Genomic DNA, 18,495 nt, shown 5'->3' with positions numbered 1-18,495 from the left:
CTGTCAACTTTTACATTCCACTAGTGTTGAAACAATTTGCTCGTTTTAATTATTAATTCATGCCACATATTCACATCCAGCCCTCGAATGTGCCGATTTGCTCCTCTTCCGTCTGGTACATCTTCGTTAATTGAATATCTTTTGGTTTTCGAGTGTTGAACGCATCATTTCAGGGCTTTATCAAACTGCGCTGGACGTTTTTCTGCCGATTTACAGAAGAAATGACTAATTGATTATTAGATAAGCAGATCAACAGATTATCAGTTATTAAAATAATCATGCGTTGTATGTTCTTGGCTATTAGCTCAAAAAATAGCGAACTGTTACCCAAACATTGCGCCCATTGCATTTAAAGACTACTTACGAGATATAGATCATTCACTTCATCAACCCTATGTTAAATGAATATATAATCAGCGTATCTTTACCACCCACAAACGGACACTTGCAGTGAAAAATGTCTTGCACAATGCTCACATCACACTCTCAGACTTGCGGGAGCGGGACAGCGCTGTGAGCAGCCAAGCAGTGCAAACCGTGGACAGCCGCAGTAAATAACAGCTGCCCTGCGATTAGGCAGGGAAGAGGTTAAACAGGGCTCGTTCGCGCCGCCTTTGTCAAGGTGCCATGAATCACCTCACCTGCTGAAGTGTGTGCGTGACGAAAGGACCACTGGGCATCTGTGGTGGGAGTGACAGTTGGGCGGACAGAGGGCGGTCTGATCAGCCCAGACGGGAGGGGCCATTTATTACTGTAATTAAGGAACCGTGGGAGTAGAGGAGCAGAGATTGCGAACGCTTACTGAAACGTGCATGGAGTAAACCTCTTCATTTGGTAGGAATTACAGTATGAGTGGATAAAAAAAAGAGGAGTAAAGATATCAACCAAACAAAACATGAGGTTACTCGGTTCCCTCTCTTTATTTTCTCACCCCCTCCCTACCCCAGACACCGCCTCACCCCCTCTCCCACTGTCTCCTGCTCGGTCTGCGTGGCTGATATTAATGGGACGTCCCTTGTTTGTAAATGTGCCAAGTTGTGTGCACCGCTGCAGGCTGTCTATTATAGCAGGCCTCTGGGGCAGCTTTTCCATATGGCGTCACATATGGCACTCAGCAGCATCAATTAATGTTGTTATAATACTGATTTTTATGAGCTAGGGTTTCACTCCTTTTCCTCTCCTCTCTACCCCTCCACCTCCTCCCCTGTTACTCCCCCCCACAGACACTGTCGCCGATACTTTGATTCTTCAAACTGCCTCTCTTCGATTCCTCAAACCTTCGACAACCCGGCTTCCGAGCAGCAGAGGAGGTGGAAAGTTTTGCGTGCCAAATTCTGAGTGCTCCTACCAGCTCGACTGAACGCCGCTCAAAGACCTTGAACATGACTTTGTTCCTGCTGCACTGCAGAAGAAGGGCGACACTATTGCCAATGTGTCAGAATCTTTGCATCTCCTCCGTGAGAGACTTCCATCGATGAAATATGACAGAGCGTAAGAGCGATGAAGACGGCAATTATACAGACTGAGTTAGATTATATCACATATTTGCAACCCAACACAGCATTTTTCCAGCACCTATTGTAGTTTTGGTCACATTAGGGCAGCATCAGAGCCCGTTAGTGTGTTAAATTAAGCCTGTATTTATGCACAAAGCAATAGGCAGATGGATGTAAGAACAGAATCTGAGGGGCCTTTTTGTTCCCTGGTGCCTTTGGTGGTGGATCTGACAGGAAGGGAACAAGAGCGAAGCAAAAAGCCCCGCTTAAAAAGCTCCCAGCCACACCAGCCTTGTCAGCGACGCCACAATTAGAGACTAGATCACTGGCGCTTCCCAGCGAGAAACATCTCACCACCACTCCTCAATGGAACTCTTTCGTTTGAGGAACACACTCAAAGCGGGGTTTTAAAACGTTTCGGATGGCTAATCACTCTCAGGATGAAAGGCCCCGGCGTGTTCGTTTGTCTCAGCGTGGGGAGCTTCCCTTGCCGTTTCTCTGTCTCTGATTCTGATTGTTTTTGTTCGCTTCTTTTTCAGCAGGCAGGCGAGGCAGGCGAGCTGGCAGGCAGCGCCGTTTGAAGGTGCAGTCAGACCCGAGTGCAGGCCTGATGCTTTGTAGTGATATTTCCAGCAGCACAATCTCATTACTTTTTGACGTGGGAGATGCGTGCAGGGGCGGATTGTCATTTCACGCTGTCAAAAGTTACGTGAGGGAACGGAGACGGGAATGGAACTTCAATGACCTGCATGCCTCTGGCTCATCAAGACTGAATATATTAAACCAAATAACACAGATAAAATCCAATGAACCAGATCCTGGAAGATGCTTGTAAACTTAAAGTCCAGTCTCCAGGGGTGCTGACAGAATCTCTCTCCTTATCTGCAATCTTCGTAATTGGATCTATTTCACAGGCTCCTAAACTGTACTAACCTACACATCCCCTGAACCTAATTAACCTACATACAGCACTGCGTATACACTCAGACAGCACACCTACATATGCGGCTAAGACAAACAGGTCTTTGTTTCTGGACAGGAAAAGTCCTGAAGGTGGCAGCTCACACCTCTCATAGCTGGTGAGAGCTCCTGGACGTTTTCACATGGGACAGTCGTTGGCAGCTTCCCCCTCGAAAAAACCGGGGGGGTGTCCCTCGAAGTTGATTTCACACAGAGTTCTTTCAATGCCGTGAAAAACTTTGCTCTGTGTAAGAAGCTGCCAGGCGCTGATTGAAGCGCCCGGTTACTATGCGCACCCCAGCCTGTTGCTGGGGTGACTGTCCCAAAGTGCTTCCTGGGTAATTTTCGAGGTCACTGGTTTGTGCACGCCTATGTGCTGCAGATGGGCCCACCCTCATTCAGGGCCCAGCAGGAACTCTTTCATTAGGCCCAGTGAATGGCCTCATTCATCCCCTTCACCTCAATTGGTCACGCTGCGTCTCTGCAGAGGGCCCAGGACAAACTTTTCTCTCTTTCCACTCCCTGATCCTCCACGCACCACCCACCTTAGTCATGCTTCACTTTTGTTCGGGAGCATGTGGTGGCTGGAGCTTCAGGGCTCATCTTTGGCTGCAAACTGCCCAAGACCACCGAATAGGTGGGATGGAATGAATGTTTCAAAAAAGGCTGTGCAGGACATGTTATTTACCAGCAGATAAAGATGAATGTAGACATAGACTGCATTTTTTCAGATTTAGCAAAATGCAATCTTTGCATTAGAATCTGGCAACACCAATCTAACACATGCCCATAAAAAGAATAATCATTTATACTCAGTATATTTTCAAGGTGCCATATTTTATACAGATCTTTATGACTTATCAGTGCATTAATCCCATGTTCCATATTCATTTTCCTGTCTCAGTGTTGCACAAAAGGCCCCAAGGAGCTGCTCGGAGCCATTTCATCTCTAAGTTGCCTCTCTCTCCACTTGCTCCTGTAACTGCCATGCTTAACCATGCTAGTAGGTCCTCTCCTCCCTGCCTCCGTTTGGCCCTCAAGTGAGTCTCAGGTCTGGCCTAGTGAGAAGTGACTAATTGTCTTGAGTTGTTAGTGTGCCTGGAATGAGATCCACTTCAATTGGCGACAGGGTGCACAATAATTTTGTTTCTCCCTTCCTCCTCCCCTCTCTCTCTCTCTTTCTCCTTCTTGCAGCAGATTTACCCCCTCTGCTTCTCAAGCTACTGAGCTGTAAAATTGAGTGGACGGCAGGCAGGATAAAGAATGAGACCTGGCATCGTGGACGCACTAACCTTGAGGAGGGCCACTGCTGCTGGCTGCACCTAAAAAGATGGAGAGAGAGCGTCAGCCATATTGGACTGAGGAAGGTTAGAATGAGTGGGGAGGAAAGACCAAAGGTAGAGACAAAGGTGGAGACCCTTGCTGAAGATACAACATGACAGCTTGGCAAAGCAGATCAAACGAGGATGGACACACACACTACAGATAGATGATAGGGTGTCAAAGACAAGAAAGAGAAATAGGAGAAAGTATTAGGTATCATTTAAACTGATCTGTCTTCTTGAAGTCCTTGTTCTTTCCCGGCTCCATCCTTTTTTCTTTTTTTTTTATAGCAAGTCTACGTAATGTCTAGCCCAATTAATCCCTCGCCTACTGCGGTGCACATGTACAGCTACTGTGCAATTAGACAAATCTTACTGAAAACTTCCAATGTCTGACAGAATGAACATATTTTGTGAAAACAGCTAATCCTAAAAATGACCCCGGAGCCTATTTCCTAGCAGTTCTAACAAAACTGTCCTTTGTAATGAAATCAACCTCTATAGCTACTCTTGGAACAAATCTGAGCAATCAATTACTATGAATCACAAATAGCTGCAGTTTAGATGTGAACAAATGGAGCCTCCGTCGCTTACAGATGATATTAGTGCTCTGAGCTGCTCTCTCTCCACGAGAGATTAAGCAGGTTTGTACTCTCCTAGGCGGGCAGCGTTCCCCCCTCCGGGGTGCTGCACTATCATTTGCAGGAAAATTACTTCAGTAATGAAGAATCCAGGCCCATAAATCCTCATGGCCTCACCTTCCTTCGCCTCCCAAGTCTCGCTGAACAGCTAGTAAAAATTCCCTTTAAAAAATTCATAGCGCAATTTTGCTCAAATCCCTCCCAGCAAGCACAATTATGGAACTTTCATCTCAATTGATTTATGTCCTAAGCTAAGGGGGGGGGGGGGGGGGGCGCATGGGTTGGAAAGGGGTGGGGGGTTCTGAAGGGGGAGAAAAAAAAAAACAAGTGGTAAATCATTGTTTTTAAAAGGGAAGGCGTAAGGCCTTTTGTCACTTTCACTGCGTGTGTGTTGTAGTGCAGACGATAGAGCAGTGCACAGATAAGGGGAGGAGGAGGAGGGAAGGGAACGTCTGAAGGGTTTGAGAGCATGAGTGAAATGGCAAAAAAGAGGAGGAGGAGGAGGGAGATGGGGGCGAAAGGAGCGGTATTCCACTTGATTAATAACACTAATCAAATTATACAGTGTTCCACTGTGCCCTGAAATCTGGGGCCATAATGTCCTCTAATGGCGAGGTTCATGGAGCTAAACTTCAGAGGGAAAACACGGTGCTGACTGCTGCATGCCTTAATGAAGGCAGTAAAACATCCATTTCCAGAAGCCATGAAATGAAAGGCAAGATTGTAGATGTGCACCCAGTGGCTCTCCCACTGCAAAAAAAAAAAAAAGAAAAAAAAAATGGAAGGCTGTTAACACAAAAGACAGTGTTGGAGAGAGAGAGAGACAGGCAGACAGAAAGACACAGGACCTTAAGAAGAGAAATGAGGAGAGAATAATACAAGAGGAGAGATTTAAAGGGCAAGAACACCAAGAGTAAGGGGATATAAAAAGAAAAGGGATGATGAAGTGAGGATAGAAAGACAGATTGGTAGATGCTCTCAGTGCTTTATTTCCAGAGAAGTTCTCTTCTGGCATGAAGACATTGCTGATTATGGATGAGCCAGGCTGCTTTACTATGTCTGTTATACTTAGTGCTGCTGACAGCGGCCACAATTCATCTCTATTTAGTTGCTGATGCACCTAACCACAGCATCCTCCCCCTCATCCATCTCAATACCACTCCATTAGAATATTCCCTCTGTCCATCCAGGCATGCATTCTGTTGATCCATCTATCCATCCGTATTTTTACTCGTCCTCCAGGCCACGTGTGCATCCGTCTGTCTGTCCGTCCTCCCGTCAATCCGTCCGTGCATCCATTAGTCCAAACATCCATGTGTACATTCATCCATTCATCCGTTTGTACGTCCGTCGGTCCGTCCATCCATCTAACCACCTATCAAGCCATCCAATCTCGCGTAAATAAAATTCTGCTCTGAAATATCTGACACGTACAACAATATTGCTCTGACCTCAGCTGTCAGCTAGTTGCTGCAGGTAAGAGGTTAGCTTGTTATTTCTAGGCATTATGCCAAAAGACAGACTTTTGGCAGCCGCACGCTGTATATCTGACAAAACGTAAGCACCACATGTAAAGATCGCTACGGCTGTAGCCACAAAGCGCCGTCCTGCAGAAAAATGGTCTGCTGCACTACGGCTAACTGAGACTCCAGATACTTACATTTATACAAAAGCATTATGGTCTGCATTTAATCTACTAAATTGCACATGCTACAAACAATCAAATCAGCCTTTGCATCTTGAGTACAGCAAATGCGCGTAGTCCTTGGGGCAAAATTTCATCTGGAGAGCGAGGAAAAAAAACGAAACAAAGCTGAGAAACACAGATTGCTATTGTTATTATTATCATAATTACAGTTGTGCTTATCATGCAAGCGGCCTCAATCAGAATGAAATACAGTTTCATTTGATGAAGCTTCCTGTTTTGACTGGCTTGAGTTTGGGAACCACACACTTGGCTTGCATGCCAAAAACTCAATCAGGCACAATTACATAGCCATCAGATAGAAATGTAATTGATTTGAAAGCTGACATGAGATATAACTACATTACAGTGGAGGCACAGTGGGGAGGCTCCTTGGGGACAGGGCCTACGGGGAGCTCATTACCGCCAAGCTTTGAATTATTGAGCGCCAAGGCAGTGACATTGAGGAATAGAGGCGGGCGATTGGCTGTTACAACTCAGCAAGTGTTTATCTCAACTTACAGCAACCTAAGACATCTGAAGGAGTGATCTGCCTGTGCATGAATATTGCAAAGGGAGAAGTTGTAATGGTTCATAATTGAAAGGGTTCAGGCCAAGGTAGAGTCCGCAGGTGCGTATCATGCCTGCTATTTCCACATCTAGAATTTGTCATGAGTTAAAATACGGCTAAACACAATATGACGTCCTGTCGGTGGGTCTTTTCCATTGCTATAATGTTGCCCCATGTTGGGTCTGTTCTTTAGCTCTTTGGTTAGCATTTGGTTTGTGGGAGCATCACGTGTCACGCCTCACTCTGCACTGAGAGCTGAGCTGGTAAAGCATGGCGCTTTCTGAAGCTGCTTCCACTTGAGTAAAATCTCCTCGCTTGGTTTTCATGTTGTCTGGTTCGGTTGTTGCAGAGTTCGCTGGCTAGATTCAAAGCTAGCAGCAGAGCAAACATGGTGTCATACACGTGTTAATCTGTCTGTGTCTCAGTTTTACCGCTACTTCCACTACGTTATCAGACACATTTCCAGTGTCTCTTAGCTTTACAGACACAAAGAGCTCAAATTAGGTGTCAGCCTCCCTTGGGCTTGCAGGTAAAGAAGCATGTCTGCCTGACCCTACCTAACTACCGGCGTATGGGTCTTCCCTGAAGTGCCAAGAGGTGACTGTTGAGAGGATAAAGACATAAGTCGCTGCAGAGGGGCCTCGCCGTCCCCCAGGAAACTGGTGAGTGCCTACCTCTGGGAGAGCTATGCCCCCTAGGCTTCTGCCGCTGATCTCTCTCTGTCTCTCACATTCTTTCTATCAGTCTCCTCTCTCCTCACACAGCCCTCCTGTGAGCTTTCTCACAAAAATGAGAACTCAATTAATTCAGGCGAAATGAGGACGAAGGAGGAGGAGGCCCAGGGAGCCCGGGGAGACGGAGAACAAGCGAGAGGAGCCTGACGGAGCAGCTTGTCGATCTGCCGCCTGGAAACAGCAAACAGAGCACGGGGTGACTGTGCATGTGCATTAAGTCTTTAGCCAAGTTAATCCTGTCTGCAGTTTAAACATGGCTGATGAACGAATGCTCCTTGTTACGGGGGGGTGTTGGGTAAACAGGCAGGTCAGAGGGAGGCAGGGAAAAGAAAAAGAAAAGCCTGAAAGACGGAGCTGACTGAAGACATGCTGACACTCAATCCTCTGCATGTTGTGTAGTTACATGGATGCTGAGAGGGTCTCACAGGCTGCCCTCCTATTAGAGGTCAGCGATGACTGAACAGACAGACACAACAGTGACAGACATTGTAGATGTCAAATTACAGTTCTAAGGGGTTGCACTACAGTGCATCCCCTTACAATAGCCTGTGCTATAACTATTACTAAAAAAAATACCTCACCTCTGACTAGCCTTGGGGAATGAACAAACTGTGGTGAGAAAAAGGCTGCGTGTAGGTCAGTTTATGAATGTGCCCTGTGACCTACGACCTTGAGAACAAGGTCCTCATGCTAAAGAGTGCTAAAGTGCAGTCAGATAGACAACAGTCATCAATCTTGAGTGAGCCCGGTCACACTGCTTAATGCTATATTAGGGTGCTACAAGCCTCCACACAGCTCAGCTAATTTTCTCATGGCCTTGCAGAAAAACTGGCAGAAAACCAGCTGTTAGCAGGGGCTGTCGCCAGGTTTGAGGTCACTGGCGCATGCACACTAGTATGCGCGCGCACACACACACACACAGACGTTCTATACACACACACACACACACACACACACACACACACACACATACAAAATGTGTGATATGAGGTGGTGCAGTGCAGTATTTCCAGCAGCTACATATGCTAAGTAGGCTAAAAACAAATTGACATTGCAGCACTTTTTTTCACCTGGATTGCTGTGTTCTGTGTGTGTCACTGCGAACATGAAAGAAAAAAAAAAAAACAAGAACAAAACAAATAAAATGAAATGACCCATTTTTACCGTTAGTTTTACCGTTAGACTACTTGTAAGCTGTGAGATGTTGGTGTTATAAAAGTAACCACTTCCCCATGACAGAGTGTAAATCTCACGGTATTCTGGGATATTTTTATGTTCGATTTTGACAGCAGTGCATATATTACAATGTTTAAGCAGTCCCAGCTCCAGGACAAGGCTAGTAAAATAGGCGAGTCAGATGCTTCCAAATTTTCATATGATAAATACCTTGCAGGTAAGGAGCCAGGGGCGAATGTGGCAAATGTGTTTCCAAGAAAATCAGTCTGCCACTAGTACTTAGAGTGATTGAATAGCCTGTAAACAGAAGCAGCAGACTTGCTTGACACTCTCTGGGAGATACTAATATAGTTGTGCTTCCAGGAGCTGAAGGGGAGGAAGGAGGTGGGGCGCTCAAGTTCATGAACTAAATAGTGAGTGCAGGAGCTTTTAAAATTACCCTAGCTGTGCACTTGGCCTGGTCTCTGAACTGAAACTGCAGAGTAAAAGCACAAGACTGTTGAGCGAAGTACGTCAAGACAGTCATAAGACACCCTTGGTCAATGGCTGATAGTGTTCCTCGCATTAGGCCAAATTAAAATTAGATCTATCTTTAACAGTCTCATTTAAAAAAAGCCATATGATGACACTTTCCATCTTCTCCTCTGCAAACCCCTGAAGAGAATAACTTCTCCTTTGTTCGTGGAGCTTGTAAAAGGACCTCTTTGCTAGCGTGTCAGCATCTTTCCCTCCTCACGAAATTCATCACAGTCAAGAGATCATTTTTTCCAGATCTATGTCCAATCAAGAAAGTGTGGAGACTGCAGACAGTCTTGTTCATGTTGCAGGTCGAATTAGAGGCAAGATGAGCGTGAAAATGAATTAACCACGCAATTCAGCACTTTAGTTGAAAGGCATGTCCTTGTGTCTTCACCACACATCAGCTGACATTGATACTATATTGGGCCTACGGATTATGACACTAATAACCCTAAAAAGAAGGACGGGTTCCAATGTGGCCTTGTGTTTGAGGCCTGGTTCTAATGAACAGAGGCACGGATCTTTTCACTGCAAGGCAAACAACTAATCATGTTCGCTATTTGCTCAAAAATACATCCAGTGTCTTCCAAAGGCCTGACAGCAAAAAGTGTGTGAACAGAACCAAGATGTATGAGACATATTTTAAAAGCTGTTTCACTCTTGTTGTCAGCTCTCTGGTGAATAATTGCTATTTTCTGAAATGGTGTTAATTTCCGCAGAACTCTAACAGGAAGGAGATGCAGTGAGAGTTCAGACTCTGCAGCTACAGCAGTTTCGTTGGTGGTGAGCCGTTGTGAAAATGTGAGAAAACCACAACCTATGTGCCTATTGTGCAAACATAAAAAACCACAAAGGGTGCTGTGAGTTGCTAAAAGAGCAGGTTATCTATATATGGGTTAAGCCACAACTCCACACAAACTGAAGCTTAGCCCTGTGAAATAAACACACGTGTTTTCTAGCTTCTGACAGTGGCACATTCACTGCGGAAACCTGATGAATGAGTGGAGAAACATAATGAATGCAGATGTTTTCACAGAGTGCATGAGAGGTCACTAAATGATCAAAATAACGATCATTGTGCATATCAGAAGGCACGGCCTTTGTTGCACACGTTGTCAGGGAGCACTGATGCCGTTCTGGAGGATTAGGGTGGCACAACATCCTGCTGAGACACTTTCTGTGAAATAAAATCGCTCCTTTAGCCCACAAAGTCCAAAAACAAACAATCTGAGAGGCAACAGACGTGTACATGATGGGTCTGACAACAAAGCTCTTAGCCCACTCCGTAGATACACACCTGAATCCCCAGACACCTGCACCACATCTCCTCTGACCCGAACATGAAACCAGGACAAGAAACACTATGCAACCATTTGGTTTTGTTTGTCCTCCTGGGGCCGTCTTGGCTCTCGGAAACCCTACCCGGGCATTCGCTCTAATCCCCAGAGAATAAAATGCCGGGCCAGCGGCATACAGATAAAGCAGCAGGTGATTGCGTATCTGTGACGGACCACCGTGGAAGTCTCCAAACGTGGTCCCTGTGACATTGCTAATTTGACCGCCCTTCTCCTGTTCTGCACTTGGCCTCAGGGGTAGCCCCGTATCACCTTACATCTAGCTGTTTACCTTCGAATAACAAGAGCTGCATCAACTTCAACTGATTCAATTGAGCAGAATTGCACACAGTTCGTTGGCTTTTGGCTGGCGCTGGCGGAGTAGATGACAGCGGTGTGGAGCCGGAGAGTATCAGTTGACCCAGACTAATTATTCATAAGGCCTTGTTGTGATGGCTGCTGCTCCAGTAAGGGCAGGCAGGAGCAGCTCCGGGGAAAACGAAACCATTTCCGACTAAAACGGAGCTGACACCGCCGGGTCTGCAGGAAAGTATGAAAGAAAATCTGATGCCCCACAAGGAAAAAAACCATCACTAAGAGTGGTGAGCTCTCCCTGTGTGCCGCTGTGAGTGGGGAGCGGGATGACAGCTATACATTCAACTGAAGGCTGGGCTTGATGCAACAGAGGCTATGATTTGAGAGGGGCGCTCATGCGCGGCTGAAAGGAGAATAGCGCATCTCCTTAAATAATAGTACACTCTGTGTCCTCGCAACCGCAGGCAGGCATTGCCTTGAAATTTGTAATTACAGTAATTGTGATTTCGACAAATGGGCCTCCAATACGCTCTTCAGCGCTAAAAATGCAGGTTGCCTCACCCACGAGGAGTCTACTAAAAGCATCCGTCGACAAAGCTTTAATTTACGAGCCTCTTGGATGGAAGGCATTTAAAACGTCCGCGCGTATGCAAAAATATTCCACAAAATGCGAGTCAGGCGAGTCTTTGACTGAGGCATAAACTCATGCGAGGGAAACTGTGGGAGCACTTTTAAGCTATAAGCTCGGATGAACTGCCTTCTCACCTCTATTTACAATCAAAATGAACCACAGAAATGTGTACCCACAAGTGCACACACAAAAGGCCCACTTATGAGCAAGCACAATAGTGTGGCAATTAGCGGCTAGAGAGGAAGAATGCTGGATCGGTTACAGTTGTTGAATGTTAATTACAGCGTTTTACGGCGTTGAGGAGATAACGAGTTAGCGCCTGGTGACAGCAGCGACACGTCCTTTAACGAGAGCCGTGGAAATTTATGAAACTTGAGATCAGGGACAATGAGGCGTTACTGGCTTGTCAGATGCTCTCCTGCTCACCCTCCCTTTGTCCTAATGAAGGCAGACACTCGTTTCTTTCTCTTCTCCGCTCGTTCCAGCGCTGTTAGCCCGGAATGATTATTGCTCATCGAGGAGAGGTAAAAATCGGGATTCTGTCCTTGTCCACTCTAAACATCTTATCATCCGGCATCGCCACCGCCATCGGCAGCTTCCGCTAAACTTAAAGAGGAGGTGAAAATATCCAGAAAACATGTGGACACATAAAGGCCAAAGATAAACATGGGGTCATATTCCAGATAATTCCCTGTCTGGGGCAGGAAGCGTAGCTGGTAGCCAGACAAATGTGAGTGACCATTCATTCCCCTCTATCTAAACAGCGAGGGATCAAGAGCTTGGTGAAATCCGAGGGGTTAATATGGGCATGTTGTGAAACCTGGTTTGGAATTTAGGTTAATGGAATCATTGATGGGGCTCAGCTCTAATGCCAGCAACGCTTAAGAGGATCCATACCTCCTGATTTAGACAAATCCTGGGACATTCTTCAAAGTTCCCCCACTGACCCTGGCAAGACTTTTTGATGCAGACACACAGAAGTCTGAGGATTTGTCTGAGTCTGCACAGACGCTGCTAACACGAATCCCCCAGGCTGTATCAACAGCCTGAATGGCTTTTGTAGAATATTACATCAGTTACACTGGGGCAAACGCCGGCCCCAAAGGGAAATATTAAGCCTAATAAACAAATAAAGAGAGCCTGTTTTCTTTTTTGCTGGCAAATTACTCTGAAACATGTGAGGATGAATGTGATTCTTGAAATCGTAACTCATGTCTGGTAAAAAAAAAAAAAAATAAATAACTACGTGACTCTGAGTTCACCAGGCCTCGTTCTAAAGAACTTCATATCTGCATCAAAGTATCACGACTTACCTCTAATGTAGCCATATTACAAATTAACATCTCCACAGTGAAGCTACTGACCTGCTACTAATACTTGTGGGAAAACAGTGATATATATGGGCTGCAGCTTAGATGCAGAGGAGTGCCTGGCCTGCCGGGGGAGCAACAGAAGATTTTTTTTTAAACCACGGAAGACGAGGCGCCTCGGATGGTGCTCAGATGTCAATAAAAACAGGTGTTAACCAGCTTAGCTAAGATGTTAAGAGCTTGGATAATCCTAGCCTGGATCCAAGAGGAATCCAGCTCTGGAATACTAATGCTTAGGATGCACCGTTAAATCACATAGAGTCGATTAGGAGGTTGGGTTTGAGTGGTACTGCGGCTACAGGCTGTCAAAGCTCAATTTGCATCTGCTGGCAATTACCAAGGATTGAAGAAGAAGTGATGTTCACGTATGGAGAGTACCTGGTTGTGACAGGGGTCATCCAGGTCTCCAGCCGATTCTCTTTAACAACCGACTACATGTGTTGCTTTGAGAGTGGGAATGTAAAATGTAAATAACAATACAATTATATGCGGTTGTATCCCTCCACCAACCAATCAATTTGCAGTTTACATCCACGTCTGTCCAGACTCATATAATGTACATAGTAAAGACTTTGAAAGAGTTTAATTAAAAATATAAAGTGTATTTCCAGATGAAACGGAAGTATACTATATTAACATGTATGATTCCAGTGAGAAACATGCTGTCTTCAGTTAGAGAATATTTTTCCAGAGGAGCACAGAGGACTGATAGAGAGCTTCATCACATGGTGCAACAACAATCACCTGAAGATCAATATCAGCAGAACCAAAGAGCTTGTGCTGGACTACAACGCTTCAAATATGGATGCTGCTGCAGAGAAGCTACAAACTGTAAAACGTGGACACACATCTTCAACCAGACAGCACAGAAGATCTAAACGATCAGAGCAGTTTCAAGATTAGTGTCACCAACTCAGTATCTGAACAGATGTGAAATATGGTCACAGTCTGCCTTCTGTTGTTGAGTTATGATGTTGAATGATGACCAGATATGTCACAGTGAAGCTGACCTTTGATCACCTTCTGTCTTATGTCTGGTTTATGTTGTAGACAGCATGGCAACTTTTTTGGAATCGGGGGTTGTATATATGTTTGGAAATATATGATTACCATGTTGAGAAATGATCACCATAGTATAAGTGACATTTCATTTTAGATTCATTCGGGTTTCTGATCACTTATGACTATATTAACAATATAATTCAGTTAGTTTCACACCAGCAGTTCCAGCCCAATCTATGTCACCTTCAGGCAGGAAGAGGAAAAGCAGCAGATTTTGCCATGCCAATGGGCGCCACCTTCGGGCGAGCACTGCTAAACCATCACTGAAAAGCAACAGGACTTTCAAATTCTCTAAAAGTGATGAATACTAGCAGCAGAAATGTTTCTTTGTAATTTGAGACACTGAGGGGAAGAAAGATACATTAAAGTGCTGGACTTGTGAACATGCTAATTTTCTGCTAAAGTGATGTCAACACAAACTGATGGCGGCTGAAGCGAATGTGCAATCACACCTAAAACACAAAGAGCAGCCTCACATGGAAGAAGGTTACCCCAAGAAGAAAAAAAACAGAAATATATTACAAACATAACTCCAGAGTGAGGAAACACCCTGTCTCACGCCTGTGTTGCTGACACCTCCAGTTGGACAAAATCTAAATAAACACTAGCGACACTCGTCTCTGTTTCACTTAATCGACTTTGAATGCGCCACCTCACCTGCTCCATACATTCATACGCTCTCCTACATGCCGTCCCATAATCGAATCAGCATCTGGTGTCAGGGCGGCTTGCGGTTTGGGGTGTTCTCATTTGTAAACACCACCTGCCAGTTCTCACTCCTCTTCACTCGCCGGGTGACATTAGCACAAGCGTGAAATGTGATTTTGCGTTGAGCAAACCTCTGCGCCGAGCACATCTGAGTCTGCCCACCTGGAAAGCGAGCGTGAATAATCTACGGTCACCGACGTCGGAGGGAGTTGTCACGCATAAGACACTAGCCAGACAGCGGCAGCAACACAGCCCTGCAGGATAAACCGTGGTAAGGCCGGCCGATTTCACCCTCGCCGATGCACAGGGGATGACTTTGTTAGGTTAAGTCCGTGCTATTTCCTACCTCCAGTGTATTTCCTGACAGTCTCAACCATTCAGGTTAACTCCTTCGCTGGTCACACTCAGTATTAAACACAGCAAGCGCTAACATAAGCTCACAAGTCTCCCGGTGTCCTCTTAATTTCCCCCTGCTGACCACCACAGAGCTGTGACAAGATCCCTGTTAATCGCCCACATTCAGCTGCTGATGCAAACCCTTAAAGCACCTAGTTTCCAATCCAAGAAGATCAATCATAAGACAATTTATGCTCGTTGGTTAGGTTTGGTTAATGCGACGCCGCTTCACGCCTCCTACATGATCGCACATAATGCAATCAGATTTCTATTGACAGAGTACCCGAGTTGTGATTAGATTTCCTGTCACATAGATATTCACTGCTCAGCGCTCTACACCTGCTATACAGCTATAGGCAGCGTATGCAACGTGTAAGACCAGAACAGTCACCTATAAATTGCCAGTGTCTTGCCTTTTGATGAATGTCAACAAAGCAGTTAGCAGGGAGGAAATTAGAAAAAGAGAGAGAGGACAGGAGAGGAGAGAGAGGGTGGGGGTGGGGGGTGGGTGTGGGAGAACACACAATTATAAAAGCTTCATTTCTTCAGAGAACCATAAAGTCTCGTCCCAGAAGGGCAGCTGAGCACAAATCAATTTCTTTCAGTCGATTACAAGCACTGAGGTTCTAACCTTCATTTGTGAGTCTAATACTCCAACAGTTATGTAGAACACATACCAATTAAGCAATTCTGCTGGAATAAGAGGGCCGTGAACTGACGCGATTATGGAGGCCGGGCCCCTGGGGAGGTCGGGTTATCGGCTCAGGAGCAGGGAAGACGAGGGGTGCAGGGCAGCAGAGAACAGGGGGGAACGACGGCGAAGGGAGAAGAGAGATGGAAGCCAAGGAAAAAAGTCATTTATTAAGTCTAATACTCTGTGAAATGTTCCCATGGTAATAAGGCGGAGATTGCGTTAATATCAGGGAGCCATGCGGAAAAGGTCACTCGATAGCTGCACCGCCCACCGGGGTCGTGCTGACGGGAGCTGCTCAAACACATCTGATAATGCTCTCAGCGTCGTCGCTCGGCGCCAGAGGTCGAGAGGATGGGAGCTTGGGAAAAGATGCCATTTGTGGAAAATTGCACCGACGCACCGCTGTGCTCTGACACAATTCTCACCGCTGGCTTTTAATGTGCAGACAGCTGTACGCCGAGCGAGCGGAATAAGCGCGATGACACCCAGTCAAAGATTATCAGGCATAAACGTATAGCTCTGCGGCGCATTATGCTTTCCACTAAGTTCTGATTTCGCAATCATTCATCTCCACGGTGACGTGAATATACGCAGGGAAGGCAGCCAGCATCCTCTTTCTGCTTTTCAATATCTGTTTGCACACGGGCTCGTGAAAGGAAGCGCATTAAAGGCACTCTCCATCTTTCTATTGTCACAAGCTAAATCTGAAGCCATTTTCCTCTTGATTTAAAGAGCCTGGATGCATCTCTCCAGATATGTGGAGATCAACACATTGTCATTCACTGCCGAGGCGCACCTTAACCACCGCCCTCGCTGCCAGAAGATTTATGGTAATTGATAGCATGTGATAGGATGCAGCCCATAAACCCATGTGAGGTATGTGTTTCTATGGTAACCCTTCCCTCTATTCGCTAGCCCTATGAGCCTTGGTGTTTCACTTTTTTCCCTGCATTGTAGGCGCTGTCTATTTGGATGCCAATGGTAAGAATGAGATGCAGATTCGTGGCAAAGCACAGACACAGATGTTTCCTCATTGCCTTTTAATCTCTTATTCCCTCAGCGCCTGGCAAGAAACACTCCCCCTTTAGAATGCTAATTGGACGAGATGAATAATAAACAAAACGAAAACAGACCGATGTTTATAAGGAGCATTTTAACACTTTGGAACGATCATACTTTACGGCTATTATTAGCGCCGAGACAAAAGCGAGTGCTGCTTCTCCTGGGAATAATAAAGGACTGAGCTTTAACTTGTCTAATCAGTGGGAGACCTATCAGGGTCTGGCAGAGGACGACAACGCTCTGCTCATTAAGGCAGAGCAGTTCACAGTCTATCACAAAATTTCCCTTTGCGCTGATTTCCTCCCTGTTCCCCGAACGTCTGAATTTATACAACACATCTGAGAAGGCACTGTGAATTCATGCCCTCTGCATTCCAGAGCCGACGCATGATTTTACGTTTCTTCATGCACATCTTCTCTCCATATGTTGCCACATGCACAATAAAGCCACACTGAACTCAAACTGCAGCTCGGCAGATTCGCTGCCCGTAAATTTAAGATCGTCATTTCATTAAGTGTCATATGGCGAACACTTTTCCGCCGTCTCCCATCCAGCCAAACATCAACCTACACATCAGTAGGTGCTTTGTGTGTTTGTTGACAGCGCTGAGATAAATGTGGATATTTCGACACGGTGTGATATCAGAAAACCGGCTATTTGCATGAAAAGCCTGTCCCTCTTCCTCCCCGGAGAGCTTTATTACAGGAGGATATTTCAAACGCTATCAAATGTGCCAAACATTTACTTTGATAACTCCATCAGATGGCTCCCTGGGTTTAATGGTAGCAATCTGAGAGTGCTGAGGCACACGCCTAAAGCACAGACAATAATGGTGGGGAGAAATACGAGGAAGGGATGAATAAAATCTCTTTAAAAAGTTCATAAATAATGCACCTTGCGCACTAGAGAGTTGTTGCCTATTTAACTATGCATGCCTCTTCCTGGTTTCTGTGCTGGCGGAGACACAAACACAGCATGTATTGTGGGTCAACATGACAGCGCAGGAGGAGGACAACCTAGGGCTCCATCAATCCTCTCAGCCTTGTCTTCCCACCCACGTGGAGCAACCCCTCACCACGGCAAATCTCCAGCCACAGGATGAGCGCTCCACCTTCTGTACTTTCGCGCTGTGCCGAAAAGCAGAATGACAAAAGGGAAATCTGGCGAATGACCGACCGCTTGCCAAAATGAGGGAGAAGATTTGAGAAAATGGGAGAAAAACAAAGTGCAGGACTAATTATCCAATTAATGTGCAATTAAGCCCATGCGGCCTAATGGTCTGTGTTGGATTTGGTAATAGCTCTACCAGACTGAGGAGCCTATTAAACTCACTGTGGAGTGTTGTGGGGCGCAGACAGACTCAAACACTGTCTCAATGAAGGGGCCTAATAGCAGGATGTTACAATTACAGCAGCTGTCTAAATTACATATGGCTCAATACAAAACATGTACATACTATATTGCATTTTAAACTCAGGCATGCTGAGTTCAAATCTGAGGAAAAAAAAAAAATCAAACCCCCCTGACACAAAATTCAACAAAGCATTTCATTAAGATTTTCATTATCTGCCATAGCAGAGTTTGCTAATAAATGCTAATTATATTCAAGCTAATATTTAATCACCCACAATTTCTCCAGTCAACTCAGTTTGAGGGAATACTAATTCTAATGAACGCATTCACAGCGCAGTTTATGAACTTGGCAAAATGAGAGAGGAAACGTGGATGATGTTTAAAAATGCTTTTTCAACTGTGAGCGTTATTTGCTTTGACTAATTTCCTACCCTAATGAGATCCTCTTGGAGGGATATTTTGGCGCA

At 45.5% G+C, this 18,495-nt stretch overlaps 1 protein-coding gene across 9 annotated transcripts in view; it reads right to left on the bottom strand.

The window, feature by feature from the left end:
• The window catches only part of fbrsl1 (fibrosin-like 1), a 267,107-nt gene that overhangs the window by 98,295 nt on the left and 150,317 nt on the right, over nucleotides 1-18,495 (bottom strand). For 8 of the 9 annotated variants that reach the window (XM_041936625.1, XM_041936617.1, XM_041936624.1 and 5 more), the window contains one exon: nucleotides 3,749-3,778. The exons of the other annotated variant lie outside the window; for it this stretch is intronic. In XM_041936625.1, coding sequence (XP_041792559.1) covers nucleotides 3,749-3,778 — 30 coding nt within the window. The remainder of the gene's footprint in view (nucleotides 1-3,748; nucleotides 3,779-18,495) is intronic. 9 annotated transcript variants of the gene reach the window in all.

Source organism: Chelmon rostratus, chromosome 5 (assembly GCF_017976325.1).
Source record: "Chelmon rostratus isolate fCheRos1 chromosome 5, fCheRos1.pri, whole genome shotgun sequence".
Taxonomy (NCBI): Eukaryota; Metazoa; Chordata; class Actinopteri; order Chaetodontiformes; family Chaetodontidae; genus Chelmon; species Chelmon rostratus.
The sequence above is the reverse complement of the archived record's forward strand: the minus strand, read 5'-3'. Positions and strand labels throughout refer to the sequence as shown.